The sequence below is a fragment of the Oncorhynchus mykiss genome, chromosome 9 (genome assembly GCF_013265735.2).
Source record: "Oncorhynchus mykiss isolate Arlee chromosome 9, USDA_OmykA_1.1, whole genome shotgun sequence".
Classification (NCBI taxonomy): Eukaryota; Metazoa; Chordata; class Actinopteri; order Salmoniformes; family Salmonidae; genus Oncorhynchus; species Oncorhynchus mykiss.
Window position 1 is genome coordinate 47,164,819 of NC_048573.1, and position 18,972 is coordinate 47,183,790.

Below are 18,972 nucleotides of genomic sequence, written 5' to 3' on the forward strand. Positions count from 1 at the left end.
CTCCATGAGTGTGAACACAGCACGTCTCTCCCAGATTGTCAAGTCTCAGAACTGCGCCATTGTGACATTTTATGGGGCACAGTCCATTAGCCAAGAGTAAAATGGCTATGGGACGTCTGAAACAGAGCTGCGGGGTAGCCAGCTGTGGTGCTTCTCTCTCGTTCCCCTCTCTCTCTCTCTCTCTCACGCTCTCGATCTCTTTAGTTTCATTGCCTTTCTCTCTTTTCGTTCTCTTTTTATTCCTCTCTGCAGCTGTCGTGTGCCCGTCACCGAGCTCTGCAAGCAGGGTAGGATTTATTAACCAACTGCTCTGAGCATCTTTGAGCTCACAGAGCTGTGAAACTCGTGATTTCCTCCTTTTAGACGAGAGGACTGGCAACTGTTCTGACTGGATCTCCTGGTCATATTCTACTACACATTGTCATCATGACTGATGTACACAGACATTTGTTGTGTAGCTACTGTCTTTTGCTATTTCTCTCACACACTTGTGACAGGTATACTTCACATGTCAGACAGACACGCATGCACACACACACACACACACACACACACACACACACACACACACACACACACACACACACTGTGTCAGTATATGCTACAGTAGCCTATGTGTTATGTTGAGGGGGATACAGGGCAATAATGCTACTAGAGGAACGGAGGCTGTTCATTTTGTGCTATGCTGTACTGTGCTTGACTGTTCTGTGGGGATTGTAGTTCCTGTGGATTAGCTGATGCTCTTCCTCTGAGGCTGCTGCTATTCGACTGATCTCAGCAGCAGCTGGCCACTACGGCCGAGCCCCAGTCTAGGAACAGTGCTAGCCTCTGTGCAATACACACGCACTGAAGCGTACACCCGCGCACTTCATAGTCACGATCTAATATAGCAGGACACACCCTTACCCATAGCTACAGTTATATGGGTACAGAAACGTTATGAACTCCTACTGTAGGCTAGATACACCACCACATTGTCTCTCGCTGTGGTGCTGGGATTATGATTCATAGCCATTTTCATCATGACAATTTGCACATATACATGCACATATTTACCTCGGCTCATTCTAAAAATAGCTGGGAGTGAAATTGACCTTTTTTCAAGTAATTCCGAAATGAACATGCCAAGGTAAATGTGAATGAATTAATGTTTTATTTTTGTGTCATGCAAACTGTTGTGGCCCACATGTGATGAGTGTGTCCCTCTCTCTCTCTCCCCCTCTTTCTGTTAAGGTATTAGACCTGATCTCCAGTGACAACCTGAACGTACCGTCAGAAGAGGAGGTATACCGGGCTGTGCTGAGCTGGGTCAAACACGACATAGATGGGCGCAGGCAGCACGTACCCTGGGTAAGATTTAGACGTGCAGCTGTGTGGTTAAGTTGGTGAATCCTGGTGCTTACAACGTCAGGATTGTGGGTGTCCATTCCTGCTGAGGCCACCGTACCAAGATGTATACGCGCACTACTACAAGTCGCTTTGGATAAAAGCGTCTGCCCCCCCCCCCCCTTCCCCTTCCCACTCTAGCTGATGAAGTGCGTGCGTCTGCCCCTGCTGCGGAGGGATTTCCTCATGAGCAACGTGGACACGGAGCTGCTGGTGCGCCACCACTCTGAGTGCAAGGACCTGCTCATCGAGGCCCTCAAGTACCATCTTATGCCCGAGCAGAGGGGTGTGCTGAGTAACAGCCGTACCCGGCCGCGCCGCTGCGAGGGCGCCAGCCCCGTGCTCTTCGCCGTCGGTCAGTGTGCCCCCGAGGTTACCCACCAGGGTACATACACTCACTCACTCACTCACTCACTCACACACACACACACAGTGCCTTCAGAAAGTATTCATACACGTTGACGTAGTCCACATTTTTTGTTACAGCTGGAATTCATAATAGATTAAATATATTTTTTCTCACAAATTGAAAACATGTTTTTAGAAATTTTTGCAAATGTATTAAATTAATGACAGAAATATCTAATTTACATAAGTATTCACACCCCTGAGTCAATACATGTTAGAATCACCTTTGGCAGCGATGACAGCTGTGAGTCTTTCTAGGTAAGTCTTTAAGAGCTTTGCACACCTGGATTGTACAATATTTGCCCATTTATTATTTTTAATTCTTCAAGGTCTGTCAAGTTGGTTGTTGATCATTGCTAGGCAGCCATTTAAGTCAAAACTAACTAGGCCACTCCGGAGCATTCAATGTCATCTTGGTAAGCAACTCCAGTGAATATTTATGTGTTTTAAGTTATTGTCCTTTTGGAAGGTGAATTAATCTCCCAGTGTCTGGTGGAAAGTAGATTGAACCAGGCTTTCCTCAAGGATATTGCCTTTGTTTTGCTTTAATCTTTTTTTTTTTATCCCAAAAATCTCACTACTGTTGATAAGCATTCCCATAACATGTTGCAGCCACCACCATTTTTTAAAATATAAATAGTGGTACTCAGTGATGTGTTGTGTTGAATTTGCCCCAAACATAATGTTTTGTATTCAGAACATAAAGTTAATTTCTTTGTCACATTTTTTGAAGTTTTACTTTAGTGCTTTATTGCAAACCGGATGCATGTTTTGGAATATTTGTATTCTGTACAGGCTTCCTTCTTTTCTCTCTGTTATGTATTGTGGAGTAATTACAATGTTTTCCTATCACAGCCATTAAACTGTAACTGTTCTAGTCATCATTTGCCTCATGGTGACATCCCTGAGCAGTTTCCTTCCTCTCTGGCAACTTAGTTAGGAAGGGCACCTGTATCTTTGTAGTGACTGAATTTATTGATACACAATCCAAAGTGTAATTAATAACTGCACCATGTTCAAAGGGATATTCAATGTCTGCTTTTTTTAAAATCTACCTATACGTGCCCTTATTTGTGAACCATTGGAAAACCTCCCTGATCTTTGTGGTTGAATCTGTTTGAAATTCACTGCTCGACTGAGGAACCACTGTATGTGTGGGGTACAGATATGAGGTAGTCATTTCCAAATTCATGTTAAACACTATTATTGCACACAGAGTGAGTCCATGCAACTCATTATGTGACTTGCTAAGAAATTTTTTACTCCTGAACTTATTTAGGCTTGCCATAACAAAGGGGTTGAATATTGATTGACTCAAGACATTTAAGCTTTTCATTTTTTATACATTTCAAAACATGTGTAAAAACATAATTACACCTTGACATTATGGGGTATTGTGTGTAGGCCAGTGACATAATGGGGTATTGTGTGTATGCCAGTGACATTATGGGGTATTGTGTGTAGATCAGTGACATTATGTGGTATTGTGTGTAGGCCAGTGACATAATGGGGTATTGTGTGTAGGCCAGTGACATTATGGGGTATTGTGTGTAGATCAGTGACATTATGTGGTATTGTGTGTAGGCCAGTGACATTATGGGCTATTGTGTGTAGGCCAGTGACATTTTGGGCTATTGTGTGTAGATCAGTGACATTATGGGGTATTGTGTGTAGATCAGTGACATTATGGGGTATTGTGTGTAGATCAGTGACATTATGGGGTATTGTGTGTAAATCAGTAACATTATTGGGTATTGTGTGTAGATCAGTGACACATTCTCAATGTAATACAATATTCAAGCTGTAACGCAACAATGTCGAAAAAGTCAAGAGGTGTGAATACCTTCTGAAGGCACCATACATACATACATACATATTATACAAGCCCAACAAATTCACATTCTTTAATTTCTGAATCTGTAGAGTGCCATTAGGAAACAGGGATCCTGAATTTGGCCCTTGGTTAAAAGCTAACTTGTTCACAGATACATAAAACATTACATTTTCAAACATTACATTTGAAATAGATTGGATGCAGCAATTATTCTAAAGAAGTTTGGCGCTTACCATGTCTAGAAATATTAGTGTATTTTTTTAGGGCATTGAACCTGTAAAAAGACAAATGTTGACACTACATGTCCAAAAGTATGTGGACACCTGCTCGTCAAACATTGCATGCAACAGAGGACAGACAGTTTTTGCACGGCTACACGCTTCAGCACTCGGCGGGCCTGTTCTATGAGCTTGTGTGGCCTACCACTTCACGGCTGAGCCGTTGTTGTTTCTAGACATTTCCAATTCACAATAACATCAATTACAGTTTACCGGGGCAGCTCTAGCACGGCAGAAATTTGACAAACTGACTTGCTGGAAAGGTAGCATCCTATGACGGTGCCACATGAAAAGTCACTGAGCTCTTCAGTAAGGCCATTCTACTACCAATGGAGATTGCATGGCTGTTTGCTTGATTTTATACACCTGTCCGCAACGGGTGTGGCTGAAATAGCCGAATCCATTAATTTGAAGGGGTGTCCATATACTTTTTTTAAATATATAGTGTATTTAAATGGCCGCTTCAAATATTTAGATGACGTTGTTTTTGTCTTGTGTTTTGCCCAGGTGGCGGCAGTCTGTTTGCTATCCACGGTGACTGCGAGGCCTACGACACGCGGACTGACCGATGGCACATGGTGGCATCCATGTCCACTCGGCGGGCACGTGTGGGCGTGGCGGCCATTGGCAACAAGCTGTACGCTGTGGGAGGGTAATAAATGACCTCATCAGACCATTCTTTTACCTCTATATGGTTTGGATTCGGGTATGATAAAAGCCATAACTAATGTCGTGCTAGCTAGCACAACATTAGTTATGGCTTCGATATGAAACCATCCGATATGGCTTCGATATGGAACCATCCGATATGGCTTCGATATGAAACCATCCGATATGGCTTCGATATGGAACCATCCGATATGGCTTCGATATGAAACCATCCGATATGGCTTCGATATGGAACCATCCGATATGGCTTCGATATGAAACCATCCGATATGGCTTCGATATGAAACCATCCGATATGGCTTCGATATGAAACCATCCGATATGGCTTCGATATGAAACCATCCGATATGGCTTCGATATGAAACCATCCGATATGGCTTCGATATGAAACCATCCGATATGGCTTCGATATGAAACCATCCGATATGGCTTCGATATGAAACCATCCGATATGGCTTCGATATGGAACCATCGGATATGGCTTCGATATGAAACCATCCGATATGGAACCATCCGATATGGCTTCGATATGGAACCATCCGCAACACTGGAAGAGTACACTCGTGTTAATTATGCTAGATAGCTCGGTTAAGTTTACGTTAACACTTTACATGACTCCCAGTGTCATAACACGTTATGCCATGGTCATAACCATGTCATATGGTCATAACACTGTCATGACCCATGTATTTCTACCTGTTGTGACATATATTGTGTTATTTTATGGCAGATTATGGACACCTACATAAGTGTCAAAACCCACATTTCTTTCAAATTCATTTTTTCCTGCCAAGAAGTTTGTTTTCGTTTATAAGTTTGTCTCTTAAATCCTTTGTTTTTGTTGTATTGAATTCTTTACGGTCATGTTTTTTTTCATCGTATTTTAAATAACTTGTAGAGAATACACTTTATGACACTGTCAAGAAGCATTATGACATCATAATCATATAAGCCAGATAGGCCAATCACGTACATGCCCTTATGTCAGTCATCAGTCAAAAAGAAGGTGTCTTGTTCTTCTGAAATCTGCTTGTGCATTCATCCCAGTTGTCTGCAACAGAGCATTGGGGTGGGTGATTGTCTGACATCAATATGTGTGCAATCACAATGATAATTTAACATGGTCAATTTACTTTAAAAAATATATATAACATATGTTGTGTCAACAGTATGTTTATGGTGTAATGGAATGTTTTGCCTTGTGTGTTAGGTTTTGTGGGCTTTGACATTTCTGTAAGTGTCATAACCAGCCATAAAATAATGCAATATATGTCACAACAGGTCTACATATGTGTCATGACAGTGTTATGACCATATTATAACAGGTCAAGTTGGTTGTTGAACATTGCTAGGCAGCCATTTTAAGTCAAAACTGTAACTAGGCCATTCCGGAGCATTCAATGTTATCTTGGTAAGCAACTCCAGTGTATATGTATGTGTTTTAGGTTATTGTCCTGCTGGAAGGTGAATTAATCTCCCAGTGTCTGGTGGAAAGTAGATTGAACCAGGCTTTCCTCAAGGATATTGCCTTTTCTTAGCTTTATTCTTTTTATTTTTATCCCAAAAATCTCACTACTGAAGATAAGCATTCCCATAACATGATGCAGCCACCACTATACCTTAAAGTATAGATAGTGGTACTCAGTGATGTGTTGTTAGATTTTCCCCAAATATAATATAACGCTTTGTATTCAGGATATAAAGTTAATTTCTTTGCCACATTTTTTGCAGTTTTACTTTAGTGCCTTATTGCAAACAGGATGCATGTTTTGGAGTATATGTGTCAGCTGTTATGACCATGACCCAACATTTTATGACGCTGGGTGTTAAGTAAAGTGTTATCAAGTTTGCAATCTGTCTGAAAGAGAAACTAGGATTATGGAAGATACAGTATATTGTAATCCAATTTCTTATTCAAGCAAACATGTTGAATGATTGGCATTGGGTATAATAAGATAAACCGTTAACTGTGGTAGGAGGAAACTGTTGGAAGACTAATATTAGCGGTCCCCTCAAGTGTAATTATTCAAATTCCGACTTTTGAAGCCAAGGCACGTCTTCTCTACCCGGGAGGGAAACAAAACAGATTCCTTTGTAAATCAAGAGAAAGATGGAACAAAATAGTATCTGATGCACTACTCTCATTGTCTGCAATGGCAACGTTTTATCCAGGTGCTACTGATGGAAATTAGCTAGATGAGAAACTCCTGCACATCTACCCTGTCAAATAGATAAACAGATAATACATTAAAGAAACCCTCCTTTTGAGATGAGATTAAAGGAAGAAACCTAAAGCGGAACTAGGCCCCTTATTCACAAAGGGTCTCAGACTAGGAGTGCTGATCTAGGATCAGCCCCCCTCCATCTTATTCTATATGATGAAAAAGCTAAACTGATCCTCGATCAGCACTTCTATTCTGATACCTTTTGTGAATATGTGCCCAGACCCTAGCGACAGAGCCCATCCTCTTATGGTTAGGCCAATCATAAGAGGATGGGCAACTTTGATGGGGGTGGTGCCACCAAAAAACAGAACTCATCATGAGGGGCCACAGTGGCTCGTGGGTCTGTATATAACATCCATATACCCTGCCCCCACCTTGCGAGCAAAACATTTTAGTGGCCCAACTCGTGACAGTGAAGAGAAAGCTATTTAGCCATTTCAGAACTCATTTCATGCAATTCTACTCAATTTGCCAGGGGGCGGAGAGAAAATGTGCAGTTTTACAGCTAATTTCCTGCAATTCTACACATTTTGCCAAAGGGTGGAGCAAATGTTAGCAGTTTTTAATATGATGACTGATAATCAATGGTGGTTATTCGACCATGCTTACTAGTTTAAGTTTAGATAGCTAGACTAACTCTAAAACATGTTTTGCTGACATGGGCTAATTGAGTGACTGCTGATGCACAGCCAATTTTCAAAAGGGCACCTTGTGTATTCTATTATTCTAACTCTCAACAGTAAGTTGAGAGTCTGACTGATCCACGGGCCACCAGTGTCCCACACCTGGCTTCGATACACTTCTCTTTTTGATATACTCTGGTCTCCCTCAGGTATGACGGCACCTCAGATTTGGCCACAGTGGAGTCCTACGACCCTGTCACCAACTCCTGGCAGCCTGAGGTTTCAATGGGGACGCGACGGAGCTGTTTGGGCGTGGCAGTGTTGCACGGCCTCCTGTACGCCGCCGGTGGTTACGACGGAGCTTCCTGTCTCAACAGGTACATACAAAATATATAGATAATTATGAGCCATGTGTTCAAAATGCTGGACTACTTTTGAGCTTTGTCACAACAGATTCTGACCGTCACGGATGCAAATACTGAGATGACATTTGTATATAATGAATGCCCCCCTCCACCCCAACAGTGCAGAGCGGTACGACCCTCTCACCAGTACCTGGACCTCCATCGCTGCCATGAGCACCCGAAGGAGATACGTTCGTGTGGCCACTCTAGGTGAGCAAGTGTTGTCCACCTCTTGTGTGATTATGTAATCTATTGAGAAAGGATATACTTACTGTATGTTAGCCTAGAGCAGGGATGGGCAACTGGTGTGCCGTCCCTCTTTTGTAGGGCCGCTGATCATTTTTTGGGGGGGAACTCAGTCGGGGTCTCAATTTACTGTTGGCAGTTAGAATAATCAAATCAAAATCAAATCAAACTTTATTTGCCATATGCGCCGAATATAACAAGTGTAGACTTGTGAAATGCTTACTTGCAAGCCCTTAACCAACAGTGCAGTTCAAGAAGAAAATATTTACCAAGTAGGCTAAAATAAGTGTGCATGGGTACAGGCTAGTTGAGGTAATCTGTACATGTAGGTGCGGGCAAAGTGACTATGCATAGGTAACAAACAAACAGCGAGTAGCAGCAGTGTACAAGAGGGGGGGGTCAATGTAAATTGTCCGGTGGCGATTTTTATGAATTGTTCAGCAGTCTAATTGTTGGTGGTAGAAGCTGTTGAGGAGCCTTTTGGTGCGAGACTTGGCGCTCCGTTACTGCTTGCCGTGCACTAGCAGAGAAAACAGTCTGTAACTTGGGTGACTGGAGTGTCTGACAATTTTATGTGCTTTCCTCTGACACAGCCAATTATATAGGTCCTGGATGGCAGGAAGCTTGGCCCCAGTGATGTACTGGGCCGTTCGCACTACCCTCTGTAGCGCCTTACGGTAAGTTGCCGAGCAGTTGCCATACCAGGCGGTGATGCAACCGGTCAGGATGCTCTCGTTGGGGCAGCTGTAGAACCTTTTGAGGATCTGGGGGCCCATGCCAAATCTTTTCAGTCTCCTGAGGGGGAAAAGGTTTTGTTGTGCCCTCTTCACAACTGTCTTGGTATGTTTGAACCATGATAGTTCGTTGGTTATGTGGACACCAAGGAACTTGAACCTCTCGACCCACCCCACTACAGCCCCGTCGATGTTAATGGGGCCTGTTCGGCGCACCTTCTCCTGTAGTCCACAATCAGCTCCTTTGTCTTGCTCACATTGAGGGAGAGGTTGTTGTCCTGGAACCACACTGCCAGTTCTCTGACCACCTCCCTATAAGCCGTCTCATCGTTGCCGGTGACACTGTTGTGTCGTCAGCAAACCTAATGATGGTGTTGTAGTCGTGTTTGGCCATGCAGTCGTGGGTGAACAGGGAATACAGGAGGGGACTAAGTACACACCCCTGAGGAGCCCCAGTGTTAAGGATCAGCGTGGCAGACGTATTGTTGCCTACTCTTACCACCTGGGGGTGGCCCGTCAGGAAATCCAGTTGCAGAGGGAGGTGTTTAGTCCAAGTGTCCTTAGCTTCGTGATGAGCTTTGAGGGCACTATGGTGTTGAACACTGAGCTGTAGTCGATGAACAGCATTCTCACATCAGTGTTCCATTTGTTCAGGTGGGAGAGGGCAGTGTGGAGTGCGATTAAGATCATCTGTGGATTTGATGGGGTGGTATGCAAATTGGAGTTGGTCTAGGGTGTCCGGGAGGATGCTGTTGATGTGAGCCATGACCAGCCTTTCAAAGCACTTCATGGCTACCGAAGTGAGTCCCACAGGGCTGTAATCATTTAGGCAGGTTACCTTGGCACAGGGACTTTGGGGGTCTGCTTGAAACGTAGGTATTACAGACTCGGTCAGAGAGAGGTTAAAATTGTCAGTAAAGACACTTGACAGTTGGTCCGCGCATGCTTTGAGTACACGTCCTGGTAATCCGTCTGGCCCAGTGGCTTTGTGAATGTTGACCAGTTTAACCTTTCTGGTGCAGGCGTTCTGCTAGCGACCCATCTCGACAACATCCGGTGAAATTGCAGAGCGCCAAATTCAAAAAAGGTCATAATAAACATTCATAAAATATACAACTGTTATGCTTAAAGATTAATTTGTTAATCCAGCCGCTTTGTCAGATTTCAAAAAGGCTTTACGGCGAAAGCATACCATGCGATTATCTGAGGACAGCCCTGCTTACAAAAGCATACAAACATTTTACATCCAAGTAAAGGAATTACAAAATTCAGATATAGCGATAAAATTTATCACCTACCTTTGAAGATGTTCATATGGTTGCAGTCACAAGAGTCCCAGCTACATAATAAATGTTTGTTTTGTTCGATAAAGTCCTTCTTTATATCCCAAAACTCTGTTTTGTTGGCGTGTTTTGTTCAGTAATCCACTGGCTCAAAGGCGGTCAAAACATGCAGACAAATACATCCTTATAGTTTCGGTAAAGTCCGTCAACATGTCAAACGATGTTTGTATTTAATCCTCAGGTTGTCAATTGTCTAAATAATCGCTAATATTTAAACTGGACAATAGCGTATACAATAGAAAGGAAAAACAACGAAGGACGCGCACCCGGTCACGGGCACAAACCAGCTCTGCATTCTTCCTCAGTCCACTGACAGAAAGGTCTCATTCTTCTTCATTTTTCAGAAAACAAGCCTGAAACAATGTCTTAAGACTGTTGCCATCTAGTGGAAGCCAAAGGAACTGCAATCTGGGTCCTAACCCATTAGATACTCTATAGGCATTCAATTGAAAATACCCACATCAAAAGAATCCCACTTCCTGGATGGATTTTCCTCAGGTTTTCGCCTGCCATATCAGTTCTGTTATACTCTCAGACATTATTTAAACAGGTTTGGAAACTTGAGAGTGATTTCTATCCAACTCTACCAATTATATGCATATCCTAGCTTCTGGGCCTTAGTAACAGGCAGTTTACTTTGGGCATGCTTCTCATCCAGACGTCGAAATACTGCCCCCAAGCCATAAGAAGTTAAAGGTTTTGTTCACATCGGCTACCGAGAGCGTTATCACACAGTCATCCAGAACAGCTGGTGCTCTCATGCATGCTTCGGTGTTGCTTGCCTCGAAGCGAGCATAAAAGGCTCCTCTGCTAGGCTCGCTTCACTGGGCAGCTCGCGTCTGGGTTTCCCTTTGTAGTCCGTAATAGTTTTCAAGCCCTGCCACATCCGACGAGCGTCAGAGCCGATGTAGTAGGATTCAATCTTAATCGTGTATTGACGCTTTGCTTGTTTGATGGTTTGTCTGAGGGCATAGCAGGATGTCTTATAAGCGTCCAGATTAGTCTCCCGCTCCTTGAAAGTGGCAGCTCTAGCCTTTAGCTCGATGCGGCTGTTGCCTGTAATCCATGGCTTCTGGTTGGGATATGTACGTACAGTCACTGTGGGGACGACGTCATCGATGCACTTATTGATGAAGCCAATGACTGAGTTGGTGTATTCCTCAATGCCATTGGCTGAATCCCGGAACACATTCCAGTCTGTGCTAGCAAAACAGTCCTGTAGTGTAGCATCCGCATCATCTGACCACTTCCGTATTGAGCGAGTCACTGGTATTTCCTGCTTTAGTTTTTGTAAGCTGGAATCGGGTGGATAGAATTGTGGTCAGATTTGCCAAATGGAGGGCGGGGGAGAGCTTTGTATGCATCTCTGTGTGTGTAGTAAAGGTGGTCTAGGATTTCTTCCCCCTTGTTGCACATGTGACATGCTGGTAAAAATTTGGTAAAACTGATTTAAGTTTGCCTGCATTAAAGTCCCCGGCCACTAGGAGCGCCACTTTTGGGTGAGCATTTTCTTTTTTGCTTATAGCCTTATAGAGTTGTTTGAGAGCGGTCTGGTGGTAAATAGACGGCTACAAATAATACAGATGAAAACTCTTTTGGTAGATAGTGTGGGCGACACTTATCATAAGGTTCTCTACCTCAGACGAGCAATACCTTGAGACTTCTTTAATATTAGACATCAATGGAATATACATGGTGCAATTTTAAAAGTTGCTTGTGCATCAGCAGTTCTTGTGTTATGTCAATAACTGACAGTCATTCAATTAGCCCATTTCGGCGAACATTTTTAGCTGGCTATCTAAACTTTCTGCTTAACTTGTAGTAATCATGGTCGAATTACTGACCGAGGGGCCCCCCCATTGATCAAAAGATGTCATGTTAAAAACTGCAAACATTTTTCTCTGCCCCATGGCAAAATGAATAGAATTGCAGGAAATTATCTCTTAAACTTCTCTTTGCTGTATAGAGGGGACCGCTAAAATGTTTTGCTCACGAAGTGGGGATGGCCCCCAAACTAAATTTCGCTTAGGGGCCCCAAAAGGCTAGGGCCGGGTCTGACTGCATGTGTGGGTATGGATGTGGGTACGCAGACCCACGAGCCACTGCGGCCCCTCATGATGAGGTCAAATTTTTTGTGGCCCCCACCCCCATCAAATATGGCCATCCCTGGCCTACTACTCGCTTCCTAGTAAATATGGGCCACATCAAACATATTTTATATTTGCGAGCTGATATGTAGAGTTTTGAGCTTATTGTCACAGCACTCTCTCACTCTTTGGCGCTCTTTTTCGCTCCCTCCCTCACTCCCTCCCTCTTTCATCCCCCCCCTCTCTCTAGATGGCAGTCTGTATGCAGTAGGAGGATATGACAGCTCCTCACACCTAGCAACAGTGGAAAAATATGAACCACAGGTAATAAACAAACAAACAGATAGATCTCTATCAATATGCACATTAAGACATTGGGCCAGTTTCCTGGACCCAGATTAAGCCTATAGAAGAATCTCAACTAGGCATGATTTTCAGTAGCCTGGTGGAACGAATTTGATCACTGCGTTCACCATTCAGTTAAGTAGAATGGTGAACATAGTGATCAGGCTTGTTCCACCAGGCTATATTTAAAGTCCATGAGTAGGCTTAATCTGGTTAAAACCGGACCATGAAGCTGAACTTCTGCCCAGATCAAAAAGGAGAAGCTAAGTTTTGAGTTCAACCTCAACCAGCACTGATAAGTTGCTCAAAACTGACCAACAACCCTCTGATTGGTTGGAACAGAGTAACGCGTGGACAGCCATCGCCAATATGCTGAGTCGACGCAGCAGTGCCGGGGTGGCCGTGCTGGAGGGCATGCTCTATGTCGCCGGGGGCAACGATGGCACCAGCTGCCTAAACTCGGTGGAGCGATTCAATCCCAAGACCAACGCCTGGGAGGGTGTGGCGCCCATGAACATCCGCAGGTAGGCACCGCCAGACGCGTCACAATTACTACCAATCACCTGTAGCTATAACTAACTGCATAGTCAATGCATGCATAGAGCCTTCTCGCTCCTCATAAATGGCTGGTTTCAGGTTTTCATTCCTTCATTCCAGCCCTTGCTCAGCAAATTATCTGAGTTTCTGGAGGAACCGGCATACACAATGGGCCTCAGAGACCAGGACTTGATGATTCAAATTAAATTAGTTTCTCACTCACACACAAACATGCACACAATGGGAGATTTGAGCAGGGAACCTGACAACAGTGGATGCTCCCGGCCCCAAAAATAAACCATTGCTGTAATCAGTAGTATGGCTCATATTTATCTAGAGCCTGATCTGGTCTCAGCAGAGTCATATTCAATAGGAACCAAATGGAAGCAAAGGAGGGACCTACCTTAGTTTGTACAGAAGAAACATATTTTTTTGCTTTCCGTTACAAAACATTTTGTTGCGTTGTGCACTAATGAATATGCCCCAGGCCTCCATTTACACTGCAGTGAGCTTTAGCAACAGGCTAGTCAGGGAAGTCGTTTTGGTTTTCTTTTCTGCCTAGTAGTTAATTGATCAGTTAATGTTAATGAATGGCCACCAACTGGGTTAAAATACTATCTGAGTTCATTTGAAACACTGTGCTTGATTGAGCTTGCCTGTTGCATAGGAACCAATAGGGAAAAAGCAGGTTGCCATCCAATCACCTCTGACCACAGAACAATTCTACATGTTGGATCACTGTTTGTCGACACCCAGCAGGTGATCGCTAACACACCCGCTGCTTTTAGCTGTTAGTCTTTGTGGTGTGCCTGATCTACTACTGAGTCTGCACGTTGTCCTGTCCTCCCGCAGGAGTACCCACGACCTGGTGGCTATGGACGGCTGGCTGTACGCGGTGGGCGGCAACGATGGCAGCTCCAGCCTCAACTCCATTGAGAAGTACAACCCGCGCAGCAACAAGTGGGTGGCGGCCTCCTGCATGTTCACGCGGCGCAGCAGTGTGGGGGTGGCCGTCCTAGAGCTGCTCAACTTCCCGCCGCCTTCGTCGCCCACACTCTCTGTGTCCTCCACCAGCCTTTGACACGGGGCTAAGCTCTGGCTGACCTCAGCCTCAACCTCGGCCTTGGTTGCCACCGCACAGCCAGGCCCCAGCAAGAGACGCAACTGCTCTGTGTGAAGAGGAGGGAGTGAGAGGATGCATATACTTGAATCAGGTAGCGAGAGGGAGAGTGGAGAAAATGGCTTGAGAGAGAGTGGGAGGGGTACAGTTTGAGAGAGAGTGGAGAGAAGGGCTTGAGAGAGAGTGGGAGGGGTACAGTTTGAGGGAGAGTGGAGAGAAGGGCTTGAGAGAGAGTGGGAGGGGTACAGTTTGAGGGAGAGTGGAGAGAAGGGATTGAGAGACTGGGAGGGGTACAGTTTGAGGGAGAAGAGGTGATGGGATGAGCGAGTGAGGAAGAGTGAAAGATGGAGAGAGAAACGCACAGAGGGGGCTGCTGGATCTGGTCTCTTTCCCTGAAGTCTCACTGTATTACCGTAAAGATACCAGCTTCTAGTCTATTGAAGAACACAGGAGAGTTTTCCTCAGATAAAGAGGTTGGGAAAAAAACACCATTTGCAATCCAATACCGTCTCTGAACCGATTTTAACTTAGGAATGTAGCTATTGACTGGTTCTGCCATGCATGTTTACTGACATTGTGTCCTGGCAGGCAGGAATAAAAATGAGTAGTGCAGCTGTATGTGTCACACTAGGTGGCATTAACGGGCAATGTTGTTTACCGTCCTACCCTACGGACGAGCCTTGTGTAATAGAGTGTTGCCCCTAGACATTTTCCAGCATTTCCCCTTAAATGGTTAAGGTTAGTATTGAGGAGGGGAAGCTGATCCTAGATCTGTACCTAAGGAAAACTTCAACCAACCAGCTGGAGAAGAAGAAAAAAAAGAATGTAGCTATTGATTCGAGATCTATCGTTACTCTAAACTGTAAATTAGTTTAATTTCTTTAAAAAATATATAAGAACAGATAATATGATGTTGAATTATTTATTAAATGTAAAAAAAATATATATATATAGCTAATATATTCCGACAATTTCAAAGATGCTTTGTGAAAAGCAAATGGACCACTGCTACGACTCGTATTATTTTCATTTTGTTGTGTTAACGTCGTGCATATCATTGATGGAAGTGTGTCCGAGAGGATGTCAAAAGTGGGAAGTTGTTCAGTTTGAGCGTTGAGTATATCAGAGTGAAGGATTGATAAGGATTTTTTTAAACTGATGAAGATATCAGGGCCCGTATTCATAAAGTGTCTCAGGGTAGGAATGCTGATCTAGGTTCCCCCTTATTCAGAATGATTTAAAAGGATAAACTGATCCTAGATCAGCATTCCTACTCTGAGACACTTTTTGAAGACGGGCAGAGGTCAACTGAAATATCTTTTATTATTTATAAAGGACAACAGTTAAAAGAAAGAGGTTTATTTTGTTCATGCAGTGTTTATTCTTTTGCCGGTTGGTACCTTGACTGAAAATGTTAAATATTTTTCAAAAGTAGCCTTGTCACTGCCACATGTATTTCACAACTGATGTCATTAGTAGTTATGGCAACTGATGTCCAATATGGTTGTATGGAAGGCTATGGTATGCAAGCTTGCTTGTCCGCTAGCTAATTAGAAGACCCCAATCCATTGTATAGATCATTATCATTCATAAACACATAGTGGTATCACGATCATGACAGCTTTGGAATGGCTAAAGAGCAGAAGGTTCAAGTAATGTGTAGGCAAATTAACACAACACTAATCTTAATACTTAAGACTAGCTGCGGCAATGTCAATGTGGAAACATTTATGGTGCTTTCATTTTGTGTTACTTACTCATCATTTTGTACTTTCCCTCATCATACCTCTTCCTGTATTGTTGAAAAGGATCCAAAGTTACCACAGCAATGTTTACGTAGTAAACGTGTGACAACATGTAGTATAACTCTAAGCTCTAACGATACTCTGGAAAACGTCTATCAGATAATACCATTCTTTGGAAGTTCCACAAAATGGCACACATCAAAGCAAAGGCTGATTGGCTAAGGAAATGAAGCTGTTTCTACATACTCAATACTGATACTTTACCTGAGGTTAAAGAGCTGTGTCAGCCACAACATGTCCTAATTTTAGTTTTTGACTCGTCACAGTTAGCTAGGTTCAATAAATAGGCTATGTAGAGCAGTGTGATCAAATGTAAAACTTCTGAGAAGTTATTTATTTTCCTTTTTTCAAAGGATTTTGTTGATCTGGTTTTGTTTTTACCGAACCCCATCTCTCTCCCCCCCCCCCCCCCCCCCCCCCCCCACCCCAGTAATGGTGAAGTGTTTTGTCCCCAAATCGCAAAAGTGGTTGCAGTGATGTCTTCTGTGACGTCATGGTCAGGTTGTATACAGATTGTTTTAAGAGGTCTTTTTAGCGACCAGAAAAAAACTTATTGGTTGTAATCTGGTATCTAACCAGGCGTCTCTACAACCAGAAAACCTATTTACAACCAGAAAATGACGTCATTATAACATTCCATGCCATGCCAAATTTTACACGGTGGGTTCGTGTGAGCTCAAAATGTACCATGAGTGAAATCTCCACACAAGAACTTGGCCTCCATGTAGTTGAATCAAATGTAACGAAGGAATTGCCTAAATTCTCGGATTGAATGCATTGTCAATGTGACTGTAGCTTTTTTAGTTAACACATTATAGTTCAATGTGACCTGCATCGTTTATTTATATGTTATATTTATCGAGAAAATGTATGGAGAAACGTTGCACTATTGTGAAATGGAGCAATACACTGTGTAGAAAATAAATAAAGATGCTTTCAGGTGTGAGAACCCAGGTTGTTTTTTGGAGTGAGAAATTGTTTGAAATATGTATTTTCAACATCTTTCCCCCCAAAAGACTACTTTTCAACATCTTTTCAACATTTTGTGTTCATAGGTTAAGTTCAGTTGAAGGTTGCGTTGCTAACAGCGTGTGTGTATGTTTGTGTGTGTTGCTATGCCCACTACGGTATCGTTTAGTATCGTCCCAGTATGCTCTCCTTTCACACTGATCTGAGTGGACAGCTGAGCACTCTCACTTTACCCCTCATGACCTCAGTCACATAGTATGCACACCTGTGGCTGCTTTTGCGTGTGCACACAGAGTACACTCACACAAACCTCTACACACACACACTCTCAACATCTACTCAATACACTAACACAGACATTGCAGTGGATATTAACGATAAAGCTTACTGTTAGCCATGAGAAAAACTGGTACACTGCAACGTGTCAGAATTCTGTTGTTAATGAGGTTTCTGCTGTAAAGAGTCAAATGGAAGCCTATTCATGTCTCTTGGGGGCATATAGAGTGGACAGTTTTTAAAGGGTGGGTTAAATGATGTGTCTGCAGTCTGTACAAGTCAATTGCCCTGTAGCCCTCTGTCCCCTGTGGTCCTGTGGGTGTTAATGAGTTTACAGCCTGGCGCACACTCGCAGGCACCGCTATGTAGCCAGTCACACAGTGGAGCAGAGACCGAGACCGTCCCCTACCCACCTTTTACCCAGCCCCCTGTCACTGTCACCCACATTCAAATGTCAATCAATCAAATGTATTTATAAAGCCCTTTTTACATCAGCAGATGTCACAAAGCGCTATAGAGAAACCCAGCCTAAAACCCCAAACAATACAGATGTAGATGCACAGTGGCTAGGAAAAACTCCCTAGAAAGGCAGGAACCTACAAAGAAACCTAGAGGAAACCGGCTCTGAGGGGTGGCCAGTCCTCTTCTGCCTGTGCCGGGTGGAGATAAGAGTACATGGCCATTTAAGGCCATCTTGTTCTTCAATATATTAAAACGTTCATAGATGACCAGCAGGGTCAAATAATAATCAGTGGTTGTAGAGGGTGCAACAGGTCAGTACCTCAGGAGTAAATGTCAGTTGGTATTTCATGGATGAGCATTTAGGGGTTGAGACAGCCGGTGTGGTAAAGGGAGTCGAAAAACCGCAATTCCGGCACAAGGTAGCACGTTCGGTGAACAGGTCAGGGTTCCCTAGCCACAGGCAGAACAGTTGAAACTGGAGCAGCAGCACAACCGGCACATAGACTATTGCAGCATAGAGACTGAGACGGGTGGGTCAGGGGACACTGTGGCCCCATCCGACAATACGCCAGGACAGGGCCAACCAGGCAGGATATAATCCCACTCACTTTGCCAAAGCACAGCCCCCACACCACTAGAGGGATATCAACAAACAACCAACTTACTACCCTGAGACAAGGCTAAGTATAGCCCACAAAGATCTCCTCCACAGAAACAAGCCCGAGGGGGCGCAAAACCAGACAGGAAGATCACGTCTGTGACTCAACCCACTCAAGTGACGCACCCCTCCTAGGGACGACATGGAAGAGCACTAGTAAGCCAGTGACTCAGCCTCCATAATAGGGTCAGAGGCAGAGAATCCCAGTGGAGCCTGCCAGGCAGAGACAGCAAGGGTGGTTTGTCGCTCCAGTGCCTTGCCGTTCACCTTCGCACTCCTACACTCAATCATAGGACCTACTGAAGAGATGAGTCTTCAGTAATGACTTAAAGGATGAGACCGAGTCTGCGTCTCTCACATGGATAGGCAGACCTTTCCATAAAAATTGAGCTCTATAGGAGAAAGCCCTGCCTCCAGCTGTTTGCTTAGAAATTCTAGGGACAGTAAGGAGGCCTGCATCTTGTAACCATAGGGTACGTGTAGGTATGTACGGCAGAACCAAATCAGAGCGATCGGTAGGAGAAAGCCCATATAATGCTTTGTAGGTTAGCAGTAAACCTTGA

General features: G+C 43.8%; 1 protein-coding gene across 6 annotated transcripts in view; it reads left to right on the top strand.

Annotated features, from left to right (window-relative positions):
• The window catches only part of klhl17 (kelch-like family member 17), a 31,863-nt gene extending 14,873 nt beyond the window's left edge, over positions 1–16,990 (top strand). For 4 of the 6 annotated variants that reach the window (XM_036988172.1, XM_036988173.1, XM_036988176.1 and 1 more), the window contains 8 exons: positions 1,234–1,350; positions 1,528–1,771; positions 4,414–4,558; positions 7,633–7,800; positions 7,949–8,037; positions 12,488–12,561; positions 12,925–13,106; positions 13,972–16,990. In XM_036988172.1, coding sequence (XP_036844067.1) covers positions 1,234–1,350; positions 1,528–1,771; positions 4,414–4,558; positions 7,633–7,800; positions 7,949–8,037; positions 12,488–12,561; positions 12,925–13,106; positions 13,972–14,200 — 1,248 coding nt within the window. In that variant the 3' untranslated portion in view covers positions 14,201–16,990. The remainder of the gene's footprint in view (positions 1–1,233; positions 1,351–1,527; positions 1,772–4,413; positions 4,559–7,632; positions 7,801–7,948; positions 8,038–12,487; positions 12,562–12,924; positions 13,107–13,971) is intronic. The other 2 variants (XM_036988174.1, XM_036988177.1) reach the window with 1 other exon arrangement.
• Positions 16,991–18,972: the final 1,982 nt, after the last annotated feature.